This window comes from Lethenteron reissneri, chromosome 44 (genome assembly GCF_015708825.2).
Source record: "Lethenteron reissneri isolate LAM-NWPU_2019-01 chromosome 44, ASM1570882v1, whole genome shotgun sequence".
Taxonomy (NCBI): Eukaryota; Metazoa; Chordata; class Hyperoartia; order Petromyzontiformes; family Petromyzontidae; genus Lethenteron; species Lethenteron reissneri.
Genome location: NC_083822.1, coordinates 11,986,347 through 12,008,198, shown reverse-complemented (window position 1 = coordinate 12,008,198; position 21,852 = coordinate 11,986,347). Strand labels below are relative to the sequence as shown.

The 21,852-nt window shown below is 42.9% G+C and overlaps 1 protein-coding gene across 6 annotated transcripts in view; it reads left to right on the top strand.

Annotated features, from left to right (window-relative positions):
* USP7 (ubiquitin specific peptidase 7) overlaps positions 1-21,852 on the top strand; it is an 85,497-nt gene that overhangs the window by 6,215 nt on the left and 57,430 nt on the right. For all 6 annotated transcript variants that reach the window (XM_061570040.1, XM_061570039.1, XM_061570038.1 and 3 more), the window contains exons 2-6: positions 4,230-4,331; positions 8,384-8,582; positions 10,075-10,213; positions 16,592-16,680; positions 19,915-20,023. In XM_061570040.1, coding sequence (XP_061426024.1) covers positions 4,230-4,331; positions 8,384-8,582; positions 10,075-10,213; positions 16,592-16,680; positions 19,915-20,023 — 638 coding nt within the window. The remainder of the gene's footprint in view (positions 1-4,229; positions 4,332-8,383; positions 8,583-10,074; positions 10,214-16,591; positions 16,681-19,914; positions 20,024-21,852) is intronic.

Genomic DNA, 21,852 nt, shown 5'->3' with positions numbered 1-21,852 from the left:
GGGAAGAGTCTCTCGCAGTGAAAAAACTATTCAACTATTTTCATTTCACCAGCTAAGGCCCACTGAGCTTCGTAGCTCTTTCTCAGAAGCGACCTGCCCATCACAAATGATAGCTCAACGAAGTGGCTTATTATCATGCAGAAATTTACATCAGCAGATACTCTTAAATAATCTTAACGCATGTTTTTTTTAATGTGAAGGTACAAACCGGAAGACCTGAAGATAAATCCATGTAGCTACGGAGGGAACATGCAATCTCCAAATATACAGGCGTCAGGGTTGGGATCGAACTCACAACCTCCTGTATACCAGGCAAGGTAGTTAACATCTCGCCACCGTAAGGTGTAGGGAGCTCCACACAAGAGGCAGCAGTGGCCTCAATATGACAGGACTGCGAGTACAGTTGGACGTTTGAAAAGCCATTTGTGATGCATAATAGGCCGATGAACAATGTAATCATCCCTGTTCGCCCTGGCAGAACGTTTGTATATGGCATGCAACTGCCAAATGAAAACATACGTGTGCAAATAGTCGCCATTGTAGTTAATCATTAATTTAATAATTAAGAATGGCATTTGTATACTGTAATGTACGGTATTGTCATTTGACACCATCGTTTTCCATGATGCAACGTTTTCATAATTTTTACCCGTTGCGAACACTTGTGTGACATCAACGATAGCAGTATAAAAAACAGGCACTGCATCGTTCAGTCATTAAATTTTTTTATAGTAGCAATGATACGATGCATCGATTTAAATAGCCAGTTCATACACAAGGGGTTAAACTTCAGCTTACCGTACTGGAGCAAATGTGGACAAGATAATATCGGTGATAAGTATGGAAAATAAGGCAGCGTCATTTGAATGAGGAAGTACGGTGACACATTGAGGGATAAATGGCTGTGTAACAGATTTCTAGTGGACACACAGGATCTGCTTCAGATATTCTTTGGCTGTCACCTATATGTCATATTTAGATAGTCGTGTTTTGTTCCGGACTGTCGTGCCCAATGATATTTACAAGTAAATGTTAATCCCTCAAATTGTGTACGTTTATAACAGAACCAGAAAGGTAATAATTTCGAGGTGGAGCCCAATTCATAACAGTTTTGTAAGAAGAGGAAGGTGGCAGCAGTAGACATCATGTGGAGTACGGTAGTCCGTTCGACACGTAGGCTTATTATGTATCGTGTGCTGGTAGTGTTTACCTCGTGCGGCATGATCAAAGAAACTGTCAAGAGTAAAACAAACTCAATTTATGGATTATATTATAAAGTCAGCAAATTCTTATTAAGATTGTATTACGCTTTCTAAAGTTGAAAGTGCAAATGCATTGAGTGTTTGCTTGTGGCGAAGGGGGCATGATAACTGTTATAAAGATGACCCCATACGAAAACAACTTTTTAGTATGAAGTTGTGTTGCTATTATTTAAACCAGCCAAAATTAATCAAAGGGTTTCCGAAACCAAAACGATTCTCCCCCACGACCATTGCACACGCATATCCCTCCAGATAACACCATTACGTGTGACGTCACACATGTGCCATTTACTGTCTCGTGCTGCTTTAATTGCAATGTCATAATTGCTAAAATACTTCCAAGGACAAACACATGTTGAAAATAACTTCAGAATCTAAGCATGCATGATTTTCTTGCTTGTATATTTTTGTTCTTATCTTACACCCTCCCCCGCCCTCAATTTTATCACAATTGTACTTTTGGTCTCATGTCTTGAAAAACATGTCCTTCAGGATTTTTTTGCACAACATTGTTAAAGACTCTGCAGAACCAAATATCACAGATCTACTTCTGAGATCCCTCCAAGTGACCTCTTCGACAAGATGAAGGGGTAGTACTTACCCACCTGCCCTGCTACTGAAAGTAAAGTTTGTTGCATGACAATGCAACTGATTGTTTTTAAATACAGAACAACATTTTACGTGATGGAATTTTTTGCATCGTTTTTTGTGACCGAGCTGAGACCATCAACTCGTTACATTTGAGAACCTAATCACAAGTCACTGCCTGGATTTGAGCCAAGGATCTCAGCCTTGCCTGCTCAGTTGCCATGTTTAGTTTATCGGATATTTTTAGGGACTGGTGGACCACAAAACAAGAAAGTAGGATGTAGCCGACCCACAATGTGAGTAAGGTAATAGTTTACTTGAAGATAATGTGTAAACTATCCGTTGAGCACATGCTTTTACTGCACATTTTATACCATTGGAACCTCATTTGCCAGTAGAAAAATATGATAATTGTTTTTTTACCCTTTTATCTGGCAACAAAACTGACACCTTTTTTACAAGGAGTTATGTTTGCATCGACCACAATACCTGCAGTTGTAATGCAAACAAAAAACATAACTCTGATCATGTATGCACTGTCCTTTCTAAGGAAAGCTGTCTCGGGTGTGGACCAATCAACTTCAAGGACAGTGCATACATTATCAGAGTTATGTTTTTTGTTTGCATTACGACTGCAGGTATTGTGGTCTATGCAAATATGACTCCTTGTAAAAAAGGTGTCAATTTTGTTGCCAGATAAAAGGGTAAAAGCCAATTATCATATTTTATGTTTTTACGATTAGCTCACTGTCCCATTGGAGTGATCATTTCACTGTTGGATGGACTGTACTGGACGCTTTACATGTCTCTTCATTGTAAAAGAGATATGGCAGAGTAGGGTCCTCCGGTTTTACCCACCACATTTAGAAACACGCGTTGAGAATATTTGGCTGCTATAAGTTTCCACGTGATGATAATCCACTTTGTTGAGCTATCATTTGTGGCCCGGTCGCTTGTGAAGAAGAGCAATCCCGCTCAGTGGGCATTACCTGGTAAAATAATGAATAGTTGTTTTTTTATTAAACTTGGCTTCTTTGTCTTTGCTGAATGTACAGACATTAAGGAACGGTAATATGATGCCTCCAAAGACCAGCTTTGTGTTTACGTTTGGTAAACAGTTGCCCCCCCCTTATACAAATGTTGGACAGTGCCGCATTATAACAAGTGGTATTGTCTGTAAACGGTAGTTCTCAAATTGTATCCTGCAAGGGAAGTGTTGACCTGTAAATGAATATGTAACAGTGGTAGCTGTTATTAACGCTGTAGTATTCATAGCGGCTGTGGTTTTCGAAAAAAAATGTGTACTTTATTTTTAGACAGTCTTCCCATCCGTGTTTATTTAGTAGAACAGCAGTTCTCTACTGCTGTATCTTTCCACCTGATGACGATTGCTTGTGTTGCGATCGAAACGTCGTGATTTATTATTTATTTTTCTACCTACGTGACTTTACCGAAAGAACAATGCTTGCTGGATTCGCTTCCTTAAAACATAAGATAAATAATTTACAATCCCACAGTTAAGATTACCAGTAATTAGTATATCTCAGATTGATACAATTGCATCAGGTAATTAATTTGCAGATGATTTTCGTTAATCATCGTTTTATATGATCAATGTAATGCGAGTAATTGTAAAACCGTGTCTTCGTTTATTCCTGACATGACCATGCCAAAACACCTTTTGTAATTATCGGTCCACCTGCAGTCCCGGATAGCCATGTTGTTGGCAACATGCTTTTGTTTGTAGATGTTGCTGTTTTCTTCTCAAGTTTCCCTGCCATGCGGTGTTGCCTTCCAACCCTTTAATACTTCCAGTGGAAACTGTTCACAGGATACCCTTGTTAAAGGGTGTCGCTGCGTAGTTAATTGCTCCCTTTTCTGATTGAAAATGTATGATGTATTCTTGTGGTGGATTTAGGTTTTTCTAAATATAATAATAAAAAATAATATGTTTCACCACATAGCGATACTATAAAATAACCTTTTAGCCCCCTGTAGGCTACGGTGACCAAGGTTTTCCAACAATTTGTTAAAAGCAATAAAACATCTGGACTGTTTTTGGTTCTGTGATTCTCATCGGCAGTGTGACCTGTTAAGAAAATGCTGCTGGGCTAGTGTGACATTATATGCAATTTGAACGTGTATATTTTATTTTATTTACATTTAGTGATTTGCTTACATTTCCTATACAGTACACTCCTTTCGTTTGTTGTAACTTGTTATAACCCTGTGCCCCAACTGAACATCTGTGAATGGGATTTCTGCAGGATAAATGCAAATTCTTAACAACTGGTGGCTGTTTTAGCACAGTAAAAATTGTACAAAATGTGGCGTGCCCCACCGTGGTGCTCCGTGCGTAACACGTTGCCTTTAATTCAGCAGGTGCAGAGGAAGCGCAGCACGATGCTCCCACTCCCATCGTCAACGGTAACGTAATTCCGGAAGATGGAAATGGCATCAAGGATGCGGAGATGGAGGAAGGTAAAGTGTGCGCTGGCCAACCCACACCATTTCTCGGCACTTGAGACTGTCAACGATTGTCCCCCACCCTCGAATCATGAATCGTCAGTGGATTGTGACGATTCTGGGTCATTGAGCTTTGACCGCAGAAGCTATAACTTCCTGCTTTGCCCATAGTGGTGAATGTGGCATCGCTTAGCTGCAGGGTTTTACGGGAACCCATGAAATACGAATTATGTTATTTGGATAATGAGCCCGAGTCTCCACGCAATGAATCTGGTTGACGAGGAGAGAACTTTGGTTTTTTAACCATGTTAGGTGAGCAACGTCGAATGTAGTGCTTATTAAATTAGTGTCACACTCAAACACTTAGAGCCGTACTTAGGCAGAGCAATGTACTTATCAAATTAATAACAGTACAAGCTGGCAAGACAGTTTTTCAAGGGGGCGGGGGAATGTGTTATGGGATTCAATTGGGCAAATAAGTATATGCACGGGAATGCGTAAACTCATTAGAAAAAAGATCCCCCGTATAGCCTTAACAAACTGTAGGGGCAAGTGCTGTTAGCGAGCACCTATGAAGACCGGAATGGCACATGAGGGGGTGGGTGGCCAGCACCACGCCCGACCGCCTTTGTCTCCCCAGTGGCGATGTTTACGTACCGCACCAGGTATTCATTTGGGGCTGAGTCGACCTAGGGGAGGCCCAGGGCTGGTTCGGATAATCGTCACTGGTGTTGGCAATGAGCGGGAATCCAACCCGGTTCGCCAGGTTCATAGCGCAGCGCGCTAACCGCTACACTATATATACACACACACATTGGGTGCACTCTAGCATTAATATTGCTGATAAGTGTTTATGTTTTTAAATATCTGCAGTGTTTGGTTGCCAATTTTGCCCAAAAAAGTAAACGGAGCTGGGAATTGACTTTGGGTAGCTTCACTTTCAGTTTAATAGCAATTATTTGAGAAGCTTTATTATTTTGTTTATTCCCTGGGCAGTAAAAATATTCCTCTTGGCTCTTTTAGAAATTAGAGAGTGGCACAATGTTGGCAGATGTTATTATCGAGATATTAGTGGCAAGTGGATGGCTCTTTGTGTCCGTTTTCTCAAAACTCTGCGCGTTATTGAAGAAAATAAATGTACAAAAATGAGCACAAAAATAAAACTTAGCAAATATTTTTTTTCCCCAAAGTGGCAGCTTTGTGTTTTGAGATGGCGTGACATTTATTATCACGGTTTTTGAGCACAGGCTCCAAATGACCCAACATTCCAAGTGGCCAACAACTAATGGAATCAAGTAAAGTTGTCGGATTCAAGCTAATATACATTTTGTGAACTGAGAAACGTTATAAGAACTTAGGAAAAGAGACAATGAGAGCCAATGTAACATTCTGACCTACTCCCACGGGACATCTCAGTGGGCCTTACCCAGTAAAATGCAAAATAGGAATAGATGTGAGCCCCACAGGCCACCCTACGAGCAGCCTTCCCCACTCCTCAGCCCCCTGAGCCACCCGCTGTGGGATGTTGCCACCGCTCGCTGTGGTGGTAGTGGCCCTGCTGCATATTCAATCGTGTCACGTGCTCGGCTCAGCAAATCAATGCTGGATGTACGCGCAAGCAATGTTGTACGTACGCGCAAGCAATGTACATCTGCAAAACAGGACTGAGCAGCTGCTGACAGTTTCACGTAGGGTTGGCTGTGACATCCTATCTTCCTCGCGTTGCTACATCGAGCCTGTGTTTGGCTGCTGGTAACTGTGTAGAATGGTCCACTTTACCAGCATCTGATAGACGTGGCCAGAACATCGCTTTTTTGGCTGGGATGTCCCAACAGAGACGAGCACCGCCAGTTTTTATCTGATCTCATCAAGGAGCATATAAACCATGACGCGAAATTCCGTTCATCCTCGCAGCGGCTTTTGGCTCGCCATCGAACAAAGATGGTCACTGCATCGCGCGCTTTCAGATGCGTTCCTGAGGCCATCTGGAACGTTCTTCCGATATTATGAAGCCATTGAGGCTATGCACTTTTAAATCATCTTGATTGAAAACTCTTTTCTTCAGAACTGCTTTTTGTGCTTAGTTTGTTGTCCTTCCCCGCACCTCCTACCGCACCTCCGATTAGCACGGTTGGCTACGTACAGTGCGAAAGAAGTTCATCATGCAAATTAAATGGGGCTTGTGAAATAAGTCAGTGGTTTGACATACACGAACTGCATGAACAATCACCATCCTAGCATACATTAAAAAGTCAGTCTGCTTGTTTGTCACAGTAAAAGCTACTTTATGAAATTGGGCCAGTTACAACTTGAGTCTCATCAGCAGAGCCAACAAAAGCCCTGATTGAACAAATTCTGCTGTGTTGCCAGTTATCAAGACAGGTTTGTCGTCTTACTCCTGGACTCCCGTGCTTCTGGTCTTAAAATCTTTACAACCAATTGGTGATAAAGCAGAGTATAAGCCACAACCCCAGTGTGTGTTCCAGACAGTGGGTTTATGTATTCTCAAGTTTCTAACTCAAGGCACGAAGCCAATTCGTGAGTGGCACAATAACGCCTCTAAAATAGTTGTTAGAGCAATTTCAGATGTGTTAAGCATGCATAAATCTTGCAATCTGATTTAATGCGTGGTTAAAGAAATAACCACGCTATAGTGGAAGAGGTTTGTTTTGCTGAAACAATAGTGATATGTTTTTCCTGTGATAACCAAAAAGCTGTCACTTTTAAGGGTACTTAGGTTAATTGTGTGTTTTAATCTCATTTGGGGTTGTGTTGAGTTGTTTAGTGAAGCAGTGATGTCATGTCCCCCACTACCTTCAGGGCTGTCCCTGTAGGCATGCTCATAAATGGGGCTGTCTCGTGGCTGAGAAGGCCAATACTGTCCTGGCATAGATATCTTTTGATGCTATAAATAATAGACAATGGTTTGCTCCACCACCAAAAGATTAAATAAAGTAACGTTTAAGTCTGTCAACCCATAGGACCTCTGGATCAGTGATTTCAAGCGGCTTTGTTCAAGTGAGCAAACCCTATAACTAGTTTTATCGAGACGCCGTCATGAAGGCTTATGTTCTGGTACATGTAAATGTTATTTTAGATTTTTATAGTAGTTTTGTTTATTATTTTTTAGCCCACTAGGCGTAATACAATACAGTTTGTGCACAAGCCTGCTTTTGAATCCATGGATCCGCCTCAGAAATGTCTGCGATGTGTGGCCTGGTTGAAGCCCAGCCCAGGCACGTCACCTGTCTGGTCCACTCTGCGTTGGTCACGCATGCGGCGCATGGCTCTCCCGAGACACATACTCAAGGGCGCTTACGTTGTTTTAGATTCATTATTATTGTTTGAGCCTTAAAGGCACTGGTATAAAATACATTATGAGCAGTATTTGGTTTCGTGCTGAGCAGATCATTCCAGAAATATTTCTCTCGTGATTGTTTAAGCTTACAATGACGAGGCCTACATTAGGCACGTAATATTATTGAGATTTCCGTTGTTTCTTTCAAAGTACATAATTCCCATCAGAAACTCCTTATTCCCATCCAAAACTCTAAAGCAGGGCTATTCATTTGTGCTCCCAAGTTAATTTAATCTGTCCCATGGCTTGAAATGGCCAGTGTTAATCTGTCCTCTCTCTCATCTCTTCTGAATACATCGCAATCCTCTCTGTTTTGTATTTTCTGAATGCATCTCTTAAATATCTCTCCTACCTCTTATGCCTTCTGAATATACCTATTTTATCTCTCATTATAAATGCATCGATCTCCTGTCTCTCCTCTGTTTCTTTCTGCTGAATTATCTCTAACCTGTATAGCTCTTGTGGCATATCTCAAATGTGCATGCATCTGTTTCCTTTAACTTGCAACATAATGTAATACGAATGAAATGTCTGATACACCACTCTTGGTACATTAGTCAATTTGGCACTTGGCAGGAAGTTTGGGCAGCCCTGCTTTTAAAGGTTTTTTTTTTTCCACCTACGTGTTTTACAGATGATGCTAAAGGTTTTCATGCGCCGCCTTAAAATGGTCATTGGCTGCGGCTGACAAAAAATGTTTCCTTTGCAGATACAAGCTGGAGATCCGAGGCCACGTTCCGGTTTACCGTGGAGCAGTTCGGCACGTTATCAGACACGGTGCTGAGCTCGGCTTATTATGTGCGCAACCTGCCGTGGAAGATCATGGTGATGCCACGTACCCACCAGGAGAGGCCTAACCAGAAGACTTTGGGCTTTTTCCTGCAGTGCAATGCAGAATCTGAGTCCACGTAAGCAGATTTTTTTGGTTTTAAAATAAGACAGTGTTTGTAAATGTTTTCATGCTCCTCTTGTGAAACTGGGGTAACGTTTATTGGGGTTTCCGGCAACATGTTTGTATTTTGGTAAAGATGTAAGGAAAGGTGTCGTAAGAAAACTTGAATAATAGAAACGGTTGATTGAGGAAAAGTTCATAATTGTAACGATAATAAAATATGAATAAGACATTATTTGAAACTTCCTGAATCACATTACTTGGCCTAGTGTACACCTTCATGATATTTTTGGCGCAAGTTATATGTGCGAATGATTTTTGGACATCACTTAGTAATTTCCAACGTAATGCAAGCTTTGCTCATGTCACTCCGTGCCTCGGTCTCTTGTATTACGGCTGACCGGGTGATGTGACACTCGCCTGATGCTCACCTTAAACTCGCCTGGTACTTGTCATCTGATAGTATTCATTACTCTCCACACCGCTAACCAGACACTCACCAACTCACCTAATCCTCACACTCAGCACTCACCAAACGGTGAATAGACTTTCACTTCTCGCCTAACCCTCTCACCACTTTAACCACTCGACATTGACGACTGAGCATTCACCATGCACGTTAATCGGACATGTTCATCAGACACGACCGACCACTCGCCATGCACCACACTCGGCAAATGACAAACTGGGAGCATCAAGTCAACTCTTTACTGAAGCTAAACTATTTTTATTCAGAGGCGACCTGGCCTCAAATGGTAGTTCAATGAGAAGTGGCTTATCACATGGAAATGTATCGCAGACAAATAACCTAAACGCAAGTTTCTAAATGTGGAGCGTAAAACTCGAGGACTCAGAAAAAATCTACAGGACCACAGGGAGCGAGACACAAACTCCAAATATACAAGGGTTAGGGTCGGGATTGAACCCACGATCTCCCGTATACCAGGCGAGGCAGATAACATCTCGCAAGCAGCTCCCCAATCAGAAACATTGCATTTCTTACTTTACTAAAGCAAGTGTCCTTTCTTTCGCCTGCTCTGAACACCTTAATTTGACCACACCTCCAGTTGGTCCAGGATTTGCCAGGAACTTCATATGCAGCCAATTGGGGGACGCACGCCACGGTTTATTGGTACTGTCGCTATTTTATTGTCACGTGTTAAATCCCGTGTGCGCTTTTGTTCATTGGTTATAACCATAAGATATTTCCGCATCACACATGGAACGCGCTCTTCCTTCCAATATTAGGATGCCACCGGAGCTGTGCACTTTTAAATCTTGATTGAAAACTCATTCCTTTAAAACTGCTTTTTGTGTTTAGCTTATTGTCCTTCCTCTGCAACTCCAATTAGCATGATTGGCAACGTACGGTGCGAAATAAGTTGATCATACATAACACGACACATCAAAACAAGAGTGCGCATACTGTACGGTACGTGATTCAAAGTTTACATATTTCCTGTTTTGTTTATGCCAATGATGACATGACTGTTTTGGTTTTTGTTTAGGTCATGGTCTTGTAATGCCCAAGCAGTGTTGAAGGTGATCAACGTGAAAGATGAAGAGAAGTCTTTTACCCGTAAAATCAGCCACCTCTTTTTCCACAAAGAGAATGACTGGGGTTATTCGAGCTTTATCCCTTTTAATGTGAGTACACGCCACACCTGGTCAACCCCTGCACCACACCACCCATAGCCTCACAGTTCACTTTTAAGCCAATCTCATACACACACTCACTCATTGTAATGTAACGTTCATATTCTTAATGGAAAATTCCAAACCTTGCGAATTGTACAACGGTTATTTAATCTGCACCAGCTGAAACCATTAGTGTCGAACCAAATTGCGTGTCTGAAAAACCCAGAGAAGTTGAATTTTGAGTCCAAATTGATATAAACTTTACGTGAAGCCATGTTTAACAATTCCAAACCCTTCTCATTATTACTGATGGACATGTATATCTTGTATTCTTCTTTGGTCATGAATTTTTTTTCTTATTATAAGCTCGTGGTTTTTAATGCAAATTCCCACTTTAGAAATGGAAAGTACAGCTGTAAATCACTAAACTTCTCTCGGCCTGTATTCAGCAGTGAACGTGCACCACATCTGACTGGAATCCATTGCAATTAGATGACTCGTACTGTTTTGCTCTAACTGCAAAGTTACCCGAGACACTTAATCACCAGTAATTGAGTGTGCGTGGCCATTGATTGTAAGTGAAATAAAACGAGCAACTGCTTCTATGGGAAAAGCTGCGGTGGAAGTAGTTATGAAGCCCACGTTGCAAACAATATCGCACAACCCCATTTCACTTATTTTCAAGAGGCACACTATTCCACATTGGCTTAGCCTATATTTAATTTAGTTTTGGGATTTAGGTCAAATTAGTTTTCTATTTTATCTTGTAAGCTTTATTTTATTCAAATGTTGATCTGTGATTCTTCAGTTTATTTGTGAGATTGTCTTTATTAATGTCTGCAATAATAATCATAATGTCCTTTATATATAAGATGCACCATGATTTGGATGTGTATATCATCTAAAGACAACTTTGTTTAGCCATGTAAGGCTGAGAGCGGGTGTGTGTGTGTTAGTTTTGATGCTATGTTGGGGACTCTTTTTTTCACATCTCATTGGATGAATGTGCTCATTTCCACATTTCCTGTACATATGTCTGAGACTTAGAGTAATTGCATATAAATACAGAGTTTTAGTCCTTTCGCTATCCCGGGTTTTCATAGGTTGTCACTGACACTACAACTCGGAGCAATTTAAAAACTACGTGCTGTGCTGGACACTTATAAATGGTGCACATCAATAATTAATTGGATGCAATAGCCATGCAGGGGCTGTACCCATCCCCCCTCGAGGGGAGGGGTAAGCCCCCGTTCGTACCACATGACCCTCCGAGCTCGGTGACATAACTCTTCCAGCCAATCAGCGGAGGGCGACACCACAAAGCATACATCTGCGAGAAATAAGTAGTCCAGTTTCAACATGTTTAACTCATTACAACCAACAACCTCCAAACACGCATTTGTGCATTTTAACTAAATAAACACATTCTTTTTACTTTTCATGTGTACATGGGCGAGACCTTTTTGAGGGACACAGAGCGTGTCCGTGACCATCTATTCAAAACCGGGTTTAACTTAAGTATACCAAAAACCCTACTTAAACGCTCCGGATCAGTCGAGTTGTGAGCTTGTAATAGGCGGGAACAATGGCCATTGACAGCCCTCTGTCAATGGGGAATCTCTGTTGGGGAACAACTGCTGAAAGGACAGCTCTCCCAAATCTACCCCCCCCCAACCCGTCTTGGGAAACCAAGGTATTCTGGCTAATGGTGTCTCGTGTAAAAAAGTGTGGTGCGCTCCACACTGCTGGAACGGTGGTGGCTGCACAGGGCAATGAGGCAGGTGCAATATTCAGGGGGACCATACCCATCTGCACCAAGGGCCTCTCCTCTTTCGTCCCTCTAAGCCAGGGGTCGGCAACCAAAATAACAAGAGCCATTCCTTTCCAATTCGGTACAAAATTCAGTATTTCAAGAGCCGCAATGCATCTGAGTACATACGTACTCATCGTCAAGAAGTAGCCCGTAAAGAGCCGCATGCGGCTCCGGAGCCGTAGGTTGCCGACCCCTGCTCTAAACAGTCTCAAGAGCATATTTTCTGAACGCGATGGCAACTCCTTGAACTCATCATGGAAGGACAAGATTGCCGATGCCCAGACCCTCAGGGTTTGCTAAGGGGACAGCTCCTTATTAAATGCCGCCTCCAAGTACCTGACTACGTGCGATGACCCACGTGATACCAGGTCCAAGCCGTACCTCACCAAGGGTGGAAATTACTCCAATTTGAGCTGCATAGCCACAACGTGGACTCTCTCCTAAATATTCTTAAGAATATAAATCCTTGCAGTCACGAAAGCTTCAAATCTAGAATGTATCCTAAATGTTTTATCATTAAGTCCTGCACTAATGCTTGACGTATCAAACCTGACGCTGTCAATGTCAAGTCCTTAAAATGAAGTGCATGTAGGCCCTGGCATGGCACTCCCCTCTTTCTGACTTGATCAAGCCTCAGCTGGAGGCCCACCATCATGGCCAGCAGGTCAGAAAACCTGACCGCTCCAGCATGGGTAGCAGCCCCGCGGTGCACCAACTGGGGCCGTGTGGCTTGTCAGGCGGTGGCATCGGCGGGAATCTTGTTCCCACACGTGGCAGGATGGCGAGGGCAAGTCAGGTCTTGATCAGCGCCAGCCCCCAAGAGGTGATGCACAACCGTGCACTCGGGGGCGCTACGCCGAGGCCAGTTGAGGCCCTATCAGAGAGCAGAAGGAGAGGCTAGGCGGTGACCTTGCAAAGATCCGGCCAGGAGGAGTGTCTCTCGAAATAGGGGCGATAAAGGAGATCCGAAGGGATCAGTGGGGTTCTTGCATTTAACCGTTATACTTTATTGTACCCAAAGCATCGAGGGCTTGGAGCCATCCTGCATCTCACTCGGCTGAACAGACATACCCAATACCATCGATTTAAGATGGAATCTCTGTCGTCGATCACCAAGAGCAGAAATCACGTTTACCCTCATCTGTATAACTTGTTGATAAGGGCAGTCAGAAGGTCCTTCGTAAGGTCAGTACCTGAGGTGGTCTGGTCATTACAAAACTACTGGTTCGTCTTAAATGGACCTAAATGCAGTCTCCGGCAAACAAGGACACTCAGGTCGGGTTTTCCCGATTGAGGAAGTAGTTGGGGACCTTGATGAAGGCGGACACATTGCTGAAGGGTGAAGGAGGAAGTGCAAGAAGATTCGTGATTGTCCTAGGCCACGTGGTGCCTACAGAGGACATGGTCCCATGGGCCAAAGTCTTACATGCGTGTCCTGCAGTAATGTGTGGAACCTGCATTGGTGGCTAAGCTTCCCGTGTCTGCTGGCAGGAATCCCCATTGGGGTTTTTTCAATGAGGTCATAAGTTTGGAGTATAAATGCAAGCCTTTTTGTCTGGTGTGTTGCCAGAGCAGGGGCTCTTAAAGGAAAATTGGGAGGCTGGACCCGGTGTCATGGTAGTGGCTCAGGTGGCCAGGGTCCTAATGGAAGCTTTTTAACAGAGGGCTGCAGTTTCTTGAGTCACAGAAAATTGTGGGGAATTTTTTTCAAGGTGTCATCAATGTCATAGAACATCTCGAACAAGCCCGTCTTGTCTGAGACACGAAAGAAGGTGGCACACCCTAATATACTATTAAAATAAAGTAACAAAAATGTATTTCAATTTAAACTGGGCTTTCCATTCTCTAGTACTATACACGGTTCAATCAGCTCAGGAGACAGTTTAAAAAAACCCCATCTATTTTGAGGGTGGGAAGGATGCCGAGGCTGCTAGATCAAAACAAACCCGATTTAACCACCTACCACATATCTGCATATCCCTACGGAAGTACGCCTCAAGTTGAGTCTGTGGCTCAACACCCAAAACAACAACCAGTTTTAAAGTCTTACCCGTTGATAGGCAGTTGGCAAAAAGTATTCTTAGAAGTGTTGGTCAGCCTGTTTTGAAGCCCTTCGATAAAGGCATGTTGCCTTTATTCGAGCAACCATATCTGCTGGTAGCGATCTCTTCATTCAGATCTGTTGCTCTGATATTTACACAACCATGGCTGCATTCTCAACATGCCCAAGTGCAGTATTCAGCAGTGGTGCTGCATCTTGAGACAATCAACTGGCAGTGCATGTTCTGAAGGGCACTCCAGACCTAAAATGAAAAGCAACAATACCAGCCAAAAACATGCCCCCTCCCTTGCTGTGACCGCTGGCATCAATATCCAAAATGACTGCACAAGAGCAATCTAAAAAAAAATCTCCTGAACCCAATGATGTTGAACATCAAATAATGTGTTCCAAGTGTTACTTGGCTCAGGCCTACAACATTTTCTTGGGTGGCTGAACAAAGAAGACCTTGTGGTGAGAGCTATAACGTTTAAACTATTACTGGCTAAAATACCAGCATATTGTCCTGGGGTACCATCTGCAAGAAGAAATTGTCCAAGGTGACTGCATCAGCCAAAGGATGGTATTATCTTACTCGAACTCAATAAGATCAAATGGCGCTTGGTCAACCACTCCTACATCACATGTCCATGCTGGTCAGGTAGATAGCGATAATGGAAGAGGCTTGCCTATTTCATACAATAATTGAGTAAGACTTGGAAGCTTTTCTCATCCAGGGCAACTCAAGGATACCTTTTCGAGCCGTGAGCCTCAAGGACAGATCCGAAAACTCACTATTCGTATCGATCAAGTTGCATCTCCATGGATTTTGCAGACATCATGCTTCCCCAGACTTTTACGCCGGAATTGAGGAATCTGTGCAGCCTCAACTCTCGTCTGCACCCACTCGGGAGTTCTTTCACCCCATTTCTCAACGTGGATGAGCTCTACCCCAGCTATGTCTCAACATAATTTCAAATTGTAAGACGCACAGTATTCACTCGCTCTTAGCGATAGAGAACAACGTGGAGGCACGAGGAACCACGTACAGCGGGAAGGCTGTGAACTGGCACGAAAAATTGCCAAGCTCTGTCGTGCTCTATTTGTTAAGGTGTTAACCAATTGAGAAGTGTTTCCATTTGGGAGCAAGCTGGAGCGCACGGATAAAAAACACATGTGCAAGGGGGAAACACTCTTTGCCAAACAGAAGGAACAGGTGGAGTCCACCTTTTCGCTGTACTATATTGTCCTGGCAAAGCCGAGTATAGCAGCTTGACGCCGATTGGAGAGCAGTTTGGCAATATTTTTGTGACCCGCCAACCCTTACCTCCACAGTGCTGGATGACAGGCATGCATAGCCACTGCAATAAGAGGGCATGGTCTTTGCTTGAGTTGGCATGACAAAAAGATATCATGCATGCGTGGCATGATCACGTGATTCTCAAGGCCATGGGAGGGCATTTGGTTGGTGTTGTGTACCACGGAACTACATGATGTAGGTTCGTTTGTGTAAGTAAAAACGTTTTTGAAAAAGATTAAGGCCTCTTAAATAAAATGTATAGCAATAAATTCTGTTTTGTAGACTCAAGTTTTTGTACAATAATTCAAGTAACATTGTAGTTCAAGCATACTACATAGGTTGGCATTGAAGATAGTACACTTGAAATTACTCATCAAGGTAATATTCCATTTTACTCCCTGAAAATACATTCAGTGTCAAAATTCTATCGTAAATCACTCAAATGCAAAACTTTCTGGAATGTAGCACGCACCTATGTGTGCAGGGAGTGTACCGGCAGTGCTTAGCAGAACACAATAAGCAAACACATTAAAGTGTCATTTATATTAAGCTTGAAAGGGTGGAGATAAGCTGTGACATGCGGGCACAGCACAGGAAAGCTGATAAACAAACAGCTACGGGCCACTCCCCCCTGCCGCCACGGGATGCATATGTTTAGATCGATCTCACCGCATTTGCTATTTTTGCAAATAAAATGTGTATAAATTCAAGTTGCTCGTGATAGCGAATTCTCGAAGAAAGTACGCTCGTTTAGAGAGAGACGCCTTTAGAATGTCTTCTTTCTGTACGGCTAAGTCTCACTGATTCTCAGGGCTTTTCGCTAAGGCACAGCATCGGATTGTATTGTCAGTTGTTTGATGGCAAATTTTACCATGATTTACACTTACTCTACCCGGGTAAATGTGGTGCTTGACTTGATACTTGCTGGTTTTATGGCAGCCAAGTGTTTTGTGCTGTATAAAAATCGTTTTGCGATGACAACGACATTTAGTTCATACACAATGCTTTAAAACTAGATAAATATTGGTTTTAGTATTAATATAGCAACTCATGAGTGTGTGCGATTTATTGTAGGTACTCTTAAGGGGGTGTGTGCGCAATGTCATTAAAAAAAATGTTTCCCGACAACTGTTCTCATTTTTGCTTGTCGAGAATATCCACGCACTTGTGGTGGCACCGTCCAGCCTCGCCGTTTAAATGTATTTACATGTTTTTTTTGTTTGTTTATGTTGAAAGGATATTGTAGATCCAGAAAAGGGATTTATCGAAGACGACAAAGTCACCTTCGAGGTAGCTGTTCAAGCGGACGCCCCCCACGGAGTGGCGTAAGTAATGGAGTTTTGATTGAGGAGCGAAACTGTCTTTGCTTGTTCAGCAGGGAGGAGGTCGCTGCTGGGCGCCAAGCGGCGGTGCCGTTGACTTTGACCCGACCAAACCGCAAGTCTTGCAGCAGCAGCAGCGGGACTTGCTGCTGCAGGACTTGCTGGGGCGCCATGGTGGCGAGATGTTAAATTCCTTGCCTCGTGTACAGAAGGTTGTAGGTTTCGATCCAGACCCTGACGGCTATATATTTCGTGTTTGCGTGTGTGTCTCCGCGTCAGAGGTCACAAACGGGTTTTGATTCCTTACCCGTACCCGTACCCGGCCGCACCAGGATCGCAAACGGGTACCCATACCCTACCCGATACCCGGCTACCCGTACCCGGCCGGGTATCGGGTAGGGTACGGGTACCCGATTGCGACCTCTGGGATGAAGCCATGTTGCAGGCGCGGGTGGGTTGATTCTAGGAACTTGAATTGTGAGAAGAGACAAGACGTTGGGAAATGAGTGGCAAACGGTGACTCACCAGTGACTCGCGGCCTACCCGTACCCGTATCCGGCCGCACCAGGGTCGCAAACGGGTACCCGTACCCGGCTGGGTACGGGTAGCCAGGTATCGGGTAGGGTACGGGTATCGGGTAGGGTACGGGTATCGGGTACCCGGTTGCGACCTCTGCTCCGCGTGATCGTGCGGATTTTTCTCCGGGTCCTCCAGTTTTCCCCTCCACATTTAGAATCAATGTGCGTTTCGAGTATTTGCCTGCTATACATTTCCACACGATAAGCCCACTTCATTGGGTTATCATTTGTAGCCAGGTCACTAATGAAAAAGAGCTATATAACTCAGTGAACCTTACCTGGTAAAATAAAAATAGGTAAATTTAGCACCTTGCTGCGGCGTACTTAGCTGTGCTGTAAACGGAGCTTTGTGTGTGTACAGACGTCGGGGTCTCGTCCCGGTGCTCCCCCCCCCCCCCCCCCACAGCTACACGTGTATATGGTTTATTGTGTTCCATTGTTTTCGTTACCAGCCAACGTGCGTCTTCGGATGCCGTTGTTATTTCTGCGCTTGATTTGAAAGCGGCACTCGTACAGATTAATATTTTTAAAGCTTTGCTGTGTTCAACAAAGGAAAAAGCACGTGTTTATTTTGTCTCAGGCATGCATGTACTTATAGGTATAAAATATACAATTGAACAGAGATGTGCATGAAAAAATTTAACAACCATTTAATGGTCATTATCGCTCTACCAATCTGGCCACTCTGTGTGGCTCCGTATGAAAAGGCAGTTAACATGTGATTATAACTCCCAATTTGGCTCGGTGTTTAGAATTGCACCCATGACCTTGTGTTGCCATTTGCACTTAACTTCACAAGGCGGTTTTTACAGCCAATATGATTCATAATAGATTTTTTGATTCGGCCATATAGGAATGATCTGAACAAATCTGTCGTTAAGAATTTCCACCCGGCACAGAAAAGCAACTTTACACGTGCACAATAATAATATAATTTGCTGTGCCAATGAATATTGTTCCAGCTCACTGCTTAATTGAAGAGCAATGTTCACTAAATTTAACAATTCAATTTGACTTTTTTAAATTAAGCCACATCATCAGAACAAGATCCAGGAAGGCAGAATCGCCATGGCACTTGACCCAGCGACTTAAGTATCATGACTTCACCGATGAAAGATGCACTTTCTTTAGATGCTACATGGAAACATATTTGGAATTATTTACACTTGGTAAACATTGTGAATTATTTACACTTGTGTGGATTGACACTTGCATAAAATGTATTATTCTAGCAGAACGATGTAGTTTATTTTATTAGTAATATTGTCTTTTTCAGCAATGGGCATATATTTTAACGTGAGTTACATTGAATGTGGAGTGTTACGTAAATAACTCTGTTATTTCATCCATAATAACTCCCTTATTTCAGTTGTCAGTGGAAAATAGCCAGAGTCATTGAATTGTGCTGGTTGCCATGAGGACTCAACAGTGCCTTCACATGTGTTTTATAGGAGGTGACATTTTAGTGTTAATTTTCAGGCAATGGTAACTAATGCAATTTTAAAACACTTTACTTTTGGCCACAAAAAAACTTTAATACCAATGGGAAAGATCCTTTATTCAGTCAGACAGGCAGATAGAAGTACAGTGATTGTAGGGTTTCCTGACATCTCCGGTGCCAAAATAACTATTGGAACCTTAATGTTGGAACTTGTTTGGACAGTTGTGTTGAAGGCAGATGTCCGCATTACGTGCTAGTCCAGGAACACAAGGCAGTCCTGGCGAGAGGGTGCCACATTGGCGAGATGTTAACTACATCGCCTGGTATACAGGAGGTCGTGGGTTCAATCCCGACCCTGACGCCTGTATATTTGGAGTTTGCATGTTCTGCCCGTGGTCACATGGATTTTTCTCCTGATAATTTGGTTTTTCCCTCTACTTTTAGAATGAACGTGCGTTTAGAGTATTTGGGCTGCTATGAAATTTCCACGTAATAAGCCACTTCGTTGAGCTATCATTTGTGGCCAGGTCGCTTCTGAAAAAAGAGCTATATAGCTCAGTTGGCCTTACCTGGTTAAATAAACAATAGTTTTGGTAAAAGTCACACCCCAAACAGGAGTTAATAGTTACTGCAGTTTTGGAGGTGGCAGTCAAAACAAACGCTTTGCACACTTTGGTTATTGGATTAACTCCACATGCATGGTAGTTCAAGGTGAACTGACACGGGCAAAGAGGTCAAGGGAGTCAATAAAATGACCGTACCATGTTTGCCATAACACTTGTTCTGCAGATGGAAAGAATGACGGGGCCTGTAATGGACATTATAATTAGCCATAAGACGAATCGAGCTACAGCTGTGGTAACCGTGCAGCTATCACAAACCATGCAGGGGGGGGGGGGAGGACGTGTGGACAGGGAGTGTACGGATATGTGCAATGCAAAGTGCAGAGACGCTGAACGAGAGAGGGGGACGAGACGACGCAGTTTCTGATGACCTAGCTGAGCTTGGGCACAGCGCGGTTTGGACAGCATCCAGTTGTAGCTATGGACCGATTGATTATAACCTGCTCGTGGTATTGGTACCATTCGATTTGCGTCATTTGCCACCTGCGGTTGCGAGCCAACAGAGTAGCAGCGTGACCCATCTGACTCAGTGCCGCGGGGCACAGACGCCATCCTTCTTGACAGCTAGGTAAATTGCCTCGTGTTGCGTTTGCAGGTGGGACTCCAAGAAGTACACTGGCTACGTTGGGCTGAAGAACCAAGGCGCTACGTGTTATATGAACAGCCTGTTACAAACTCTTTACTTCACAAATCAGCTGCGCAAGGTACTGTCGCCACAAACACGCGCGTTGTTTTGCCTGCGAAGTGATGCGTATGCAGTGGCTGTTCGATGCACTGCAGTAACTAAAGCGATCTGCAAAGCACTCGGAAATACATTGGTTATTAAAAAAAAAACTCGGTCAAGTTTGTGTCAGAAATGGGGATTCTTCGGCAATTGCAAAAACGGATTAATTTACCTATAAATGTGTTTTTTTTGTTGTACATTAGTTCTAGAAGCTGAATTTTTTTTATTATTGAGTCCGCAAGTGTGAATGTCACAATTGATGCTTTGTTCAGACTTTCACTGAGTCTCTTTTGAAGGAGCTGAAATTTGCATGTGTAATTCACTCCAATGCTTCATTCTTAATTATAGTCCAAGTGCTCAAATAATACCGGCATGATTGAAAAGATGGTGAGGTTGGAACATGAGAATATGTCGTGAAAACTGCGTGGGATATTTGGCTCCAAAACTGGGTTAGCCCGTGAGATAGATAGATCGTTTATTGTCATTGTCACCAGTACAACGAAATTTAAAATGCTCACCAGTCAGGGCATCATTCATAAATTTAAATTAAATAAAACAAGAAAATAAAAATAAATTAAATGAAAGATAATCAATTTATACTATATATAAAAACAGCCCAAGTATACCCACATACCCACATAAGGTTACATTTTGTCATTGCACATCTCTATTTCACAATCAATTGTAAACACTATTACTTAATAATTAATTAGCATTATTGAGTGTGGTGATCGCTGTAGGATAAAAGCTCTGTTTGAATCTGTTTGTCCATGTTTTGACTGATCTGAATCGTCTGCCTGATGGCAACAGCTCAAACAGTGAGTGTCCAGGGTGAGAAGAGTCCTTTATAATGTTCTGTGCTTTTTTGATGCAACGTGAACTGTGTAGTTCTTCCAGTGAGTGGGTATAGACCAATATAGATTCAAATGTTAAAGCTAATTTAAGTGACGGAGCCACTTGCAAAAATAATCATCTGCATGCACACACCGTGGTTAACTTAATAATGACAATCTAATGTAACCAAATCCTATGATCTATGGCTCAGCTGTCCACGGTTGAATTGTTTTGCTCGGTGCCAAAATGGGCAGCACATGCCAATGGTGGTCTCGCGTTAAAATCTGGAGCAGATTTCACTTTGGAGCAAAACTGATGTCTGATAAACGTCAGACGTGACCCTATCTGAAATTGAATGTCAGAAAAAACCACCTAAGACTAGAAACATTGACGGCCTGTGGGGATAGCTTTAACTGAGTGATGCGTTATTTTTGTAATGACAAAACAGTTTTTGCATGCTATATTTTGCCCTATAAATTGATTCCATGACAGGAACTGTGGTGCTTCAATTCAGGTGGATTTTTAACACCAGTAATAAATGCACAGTTTTAGAGTGCACAAAACGTGCACATCTAGACTTCATAACAATTGTCAGTTAAATTGTTATGGGGGTGTCAAGAAGGCTGCATTGGGGGATAGAGAGCCTCTTGTAATGAGATGCGAAGTTTGTATTTAGTTGGAGCAATGCGGCAAGGTAGATGCGGGAGGTGATTGAGAGATACGTGCAGTGAGGACGTTTTCAAATCTGAGATTCAGAGACACTGGGAGATGTATATGTATAGGATGTTTTCCTATAACGCGGTAGTTGCGTTCCTGAAGAACACCGCATTATGTAGAAATTACGCTATAATATAGGGTAATGCACAGTCCACGATAACGTGACATGCCTATGCAGGCTGAACAAAGATCGAGGCGCGTGGGTAGCATGTAAAATAATCCAGCTGCATCCTGGCTTGCGCGATGCTCTGCCGAGGC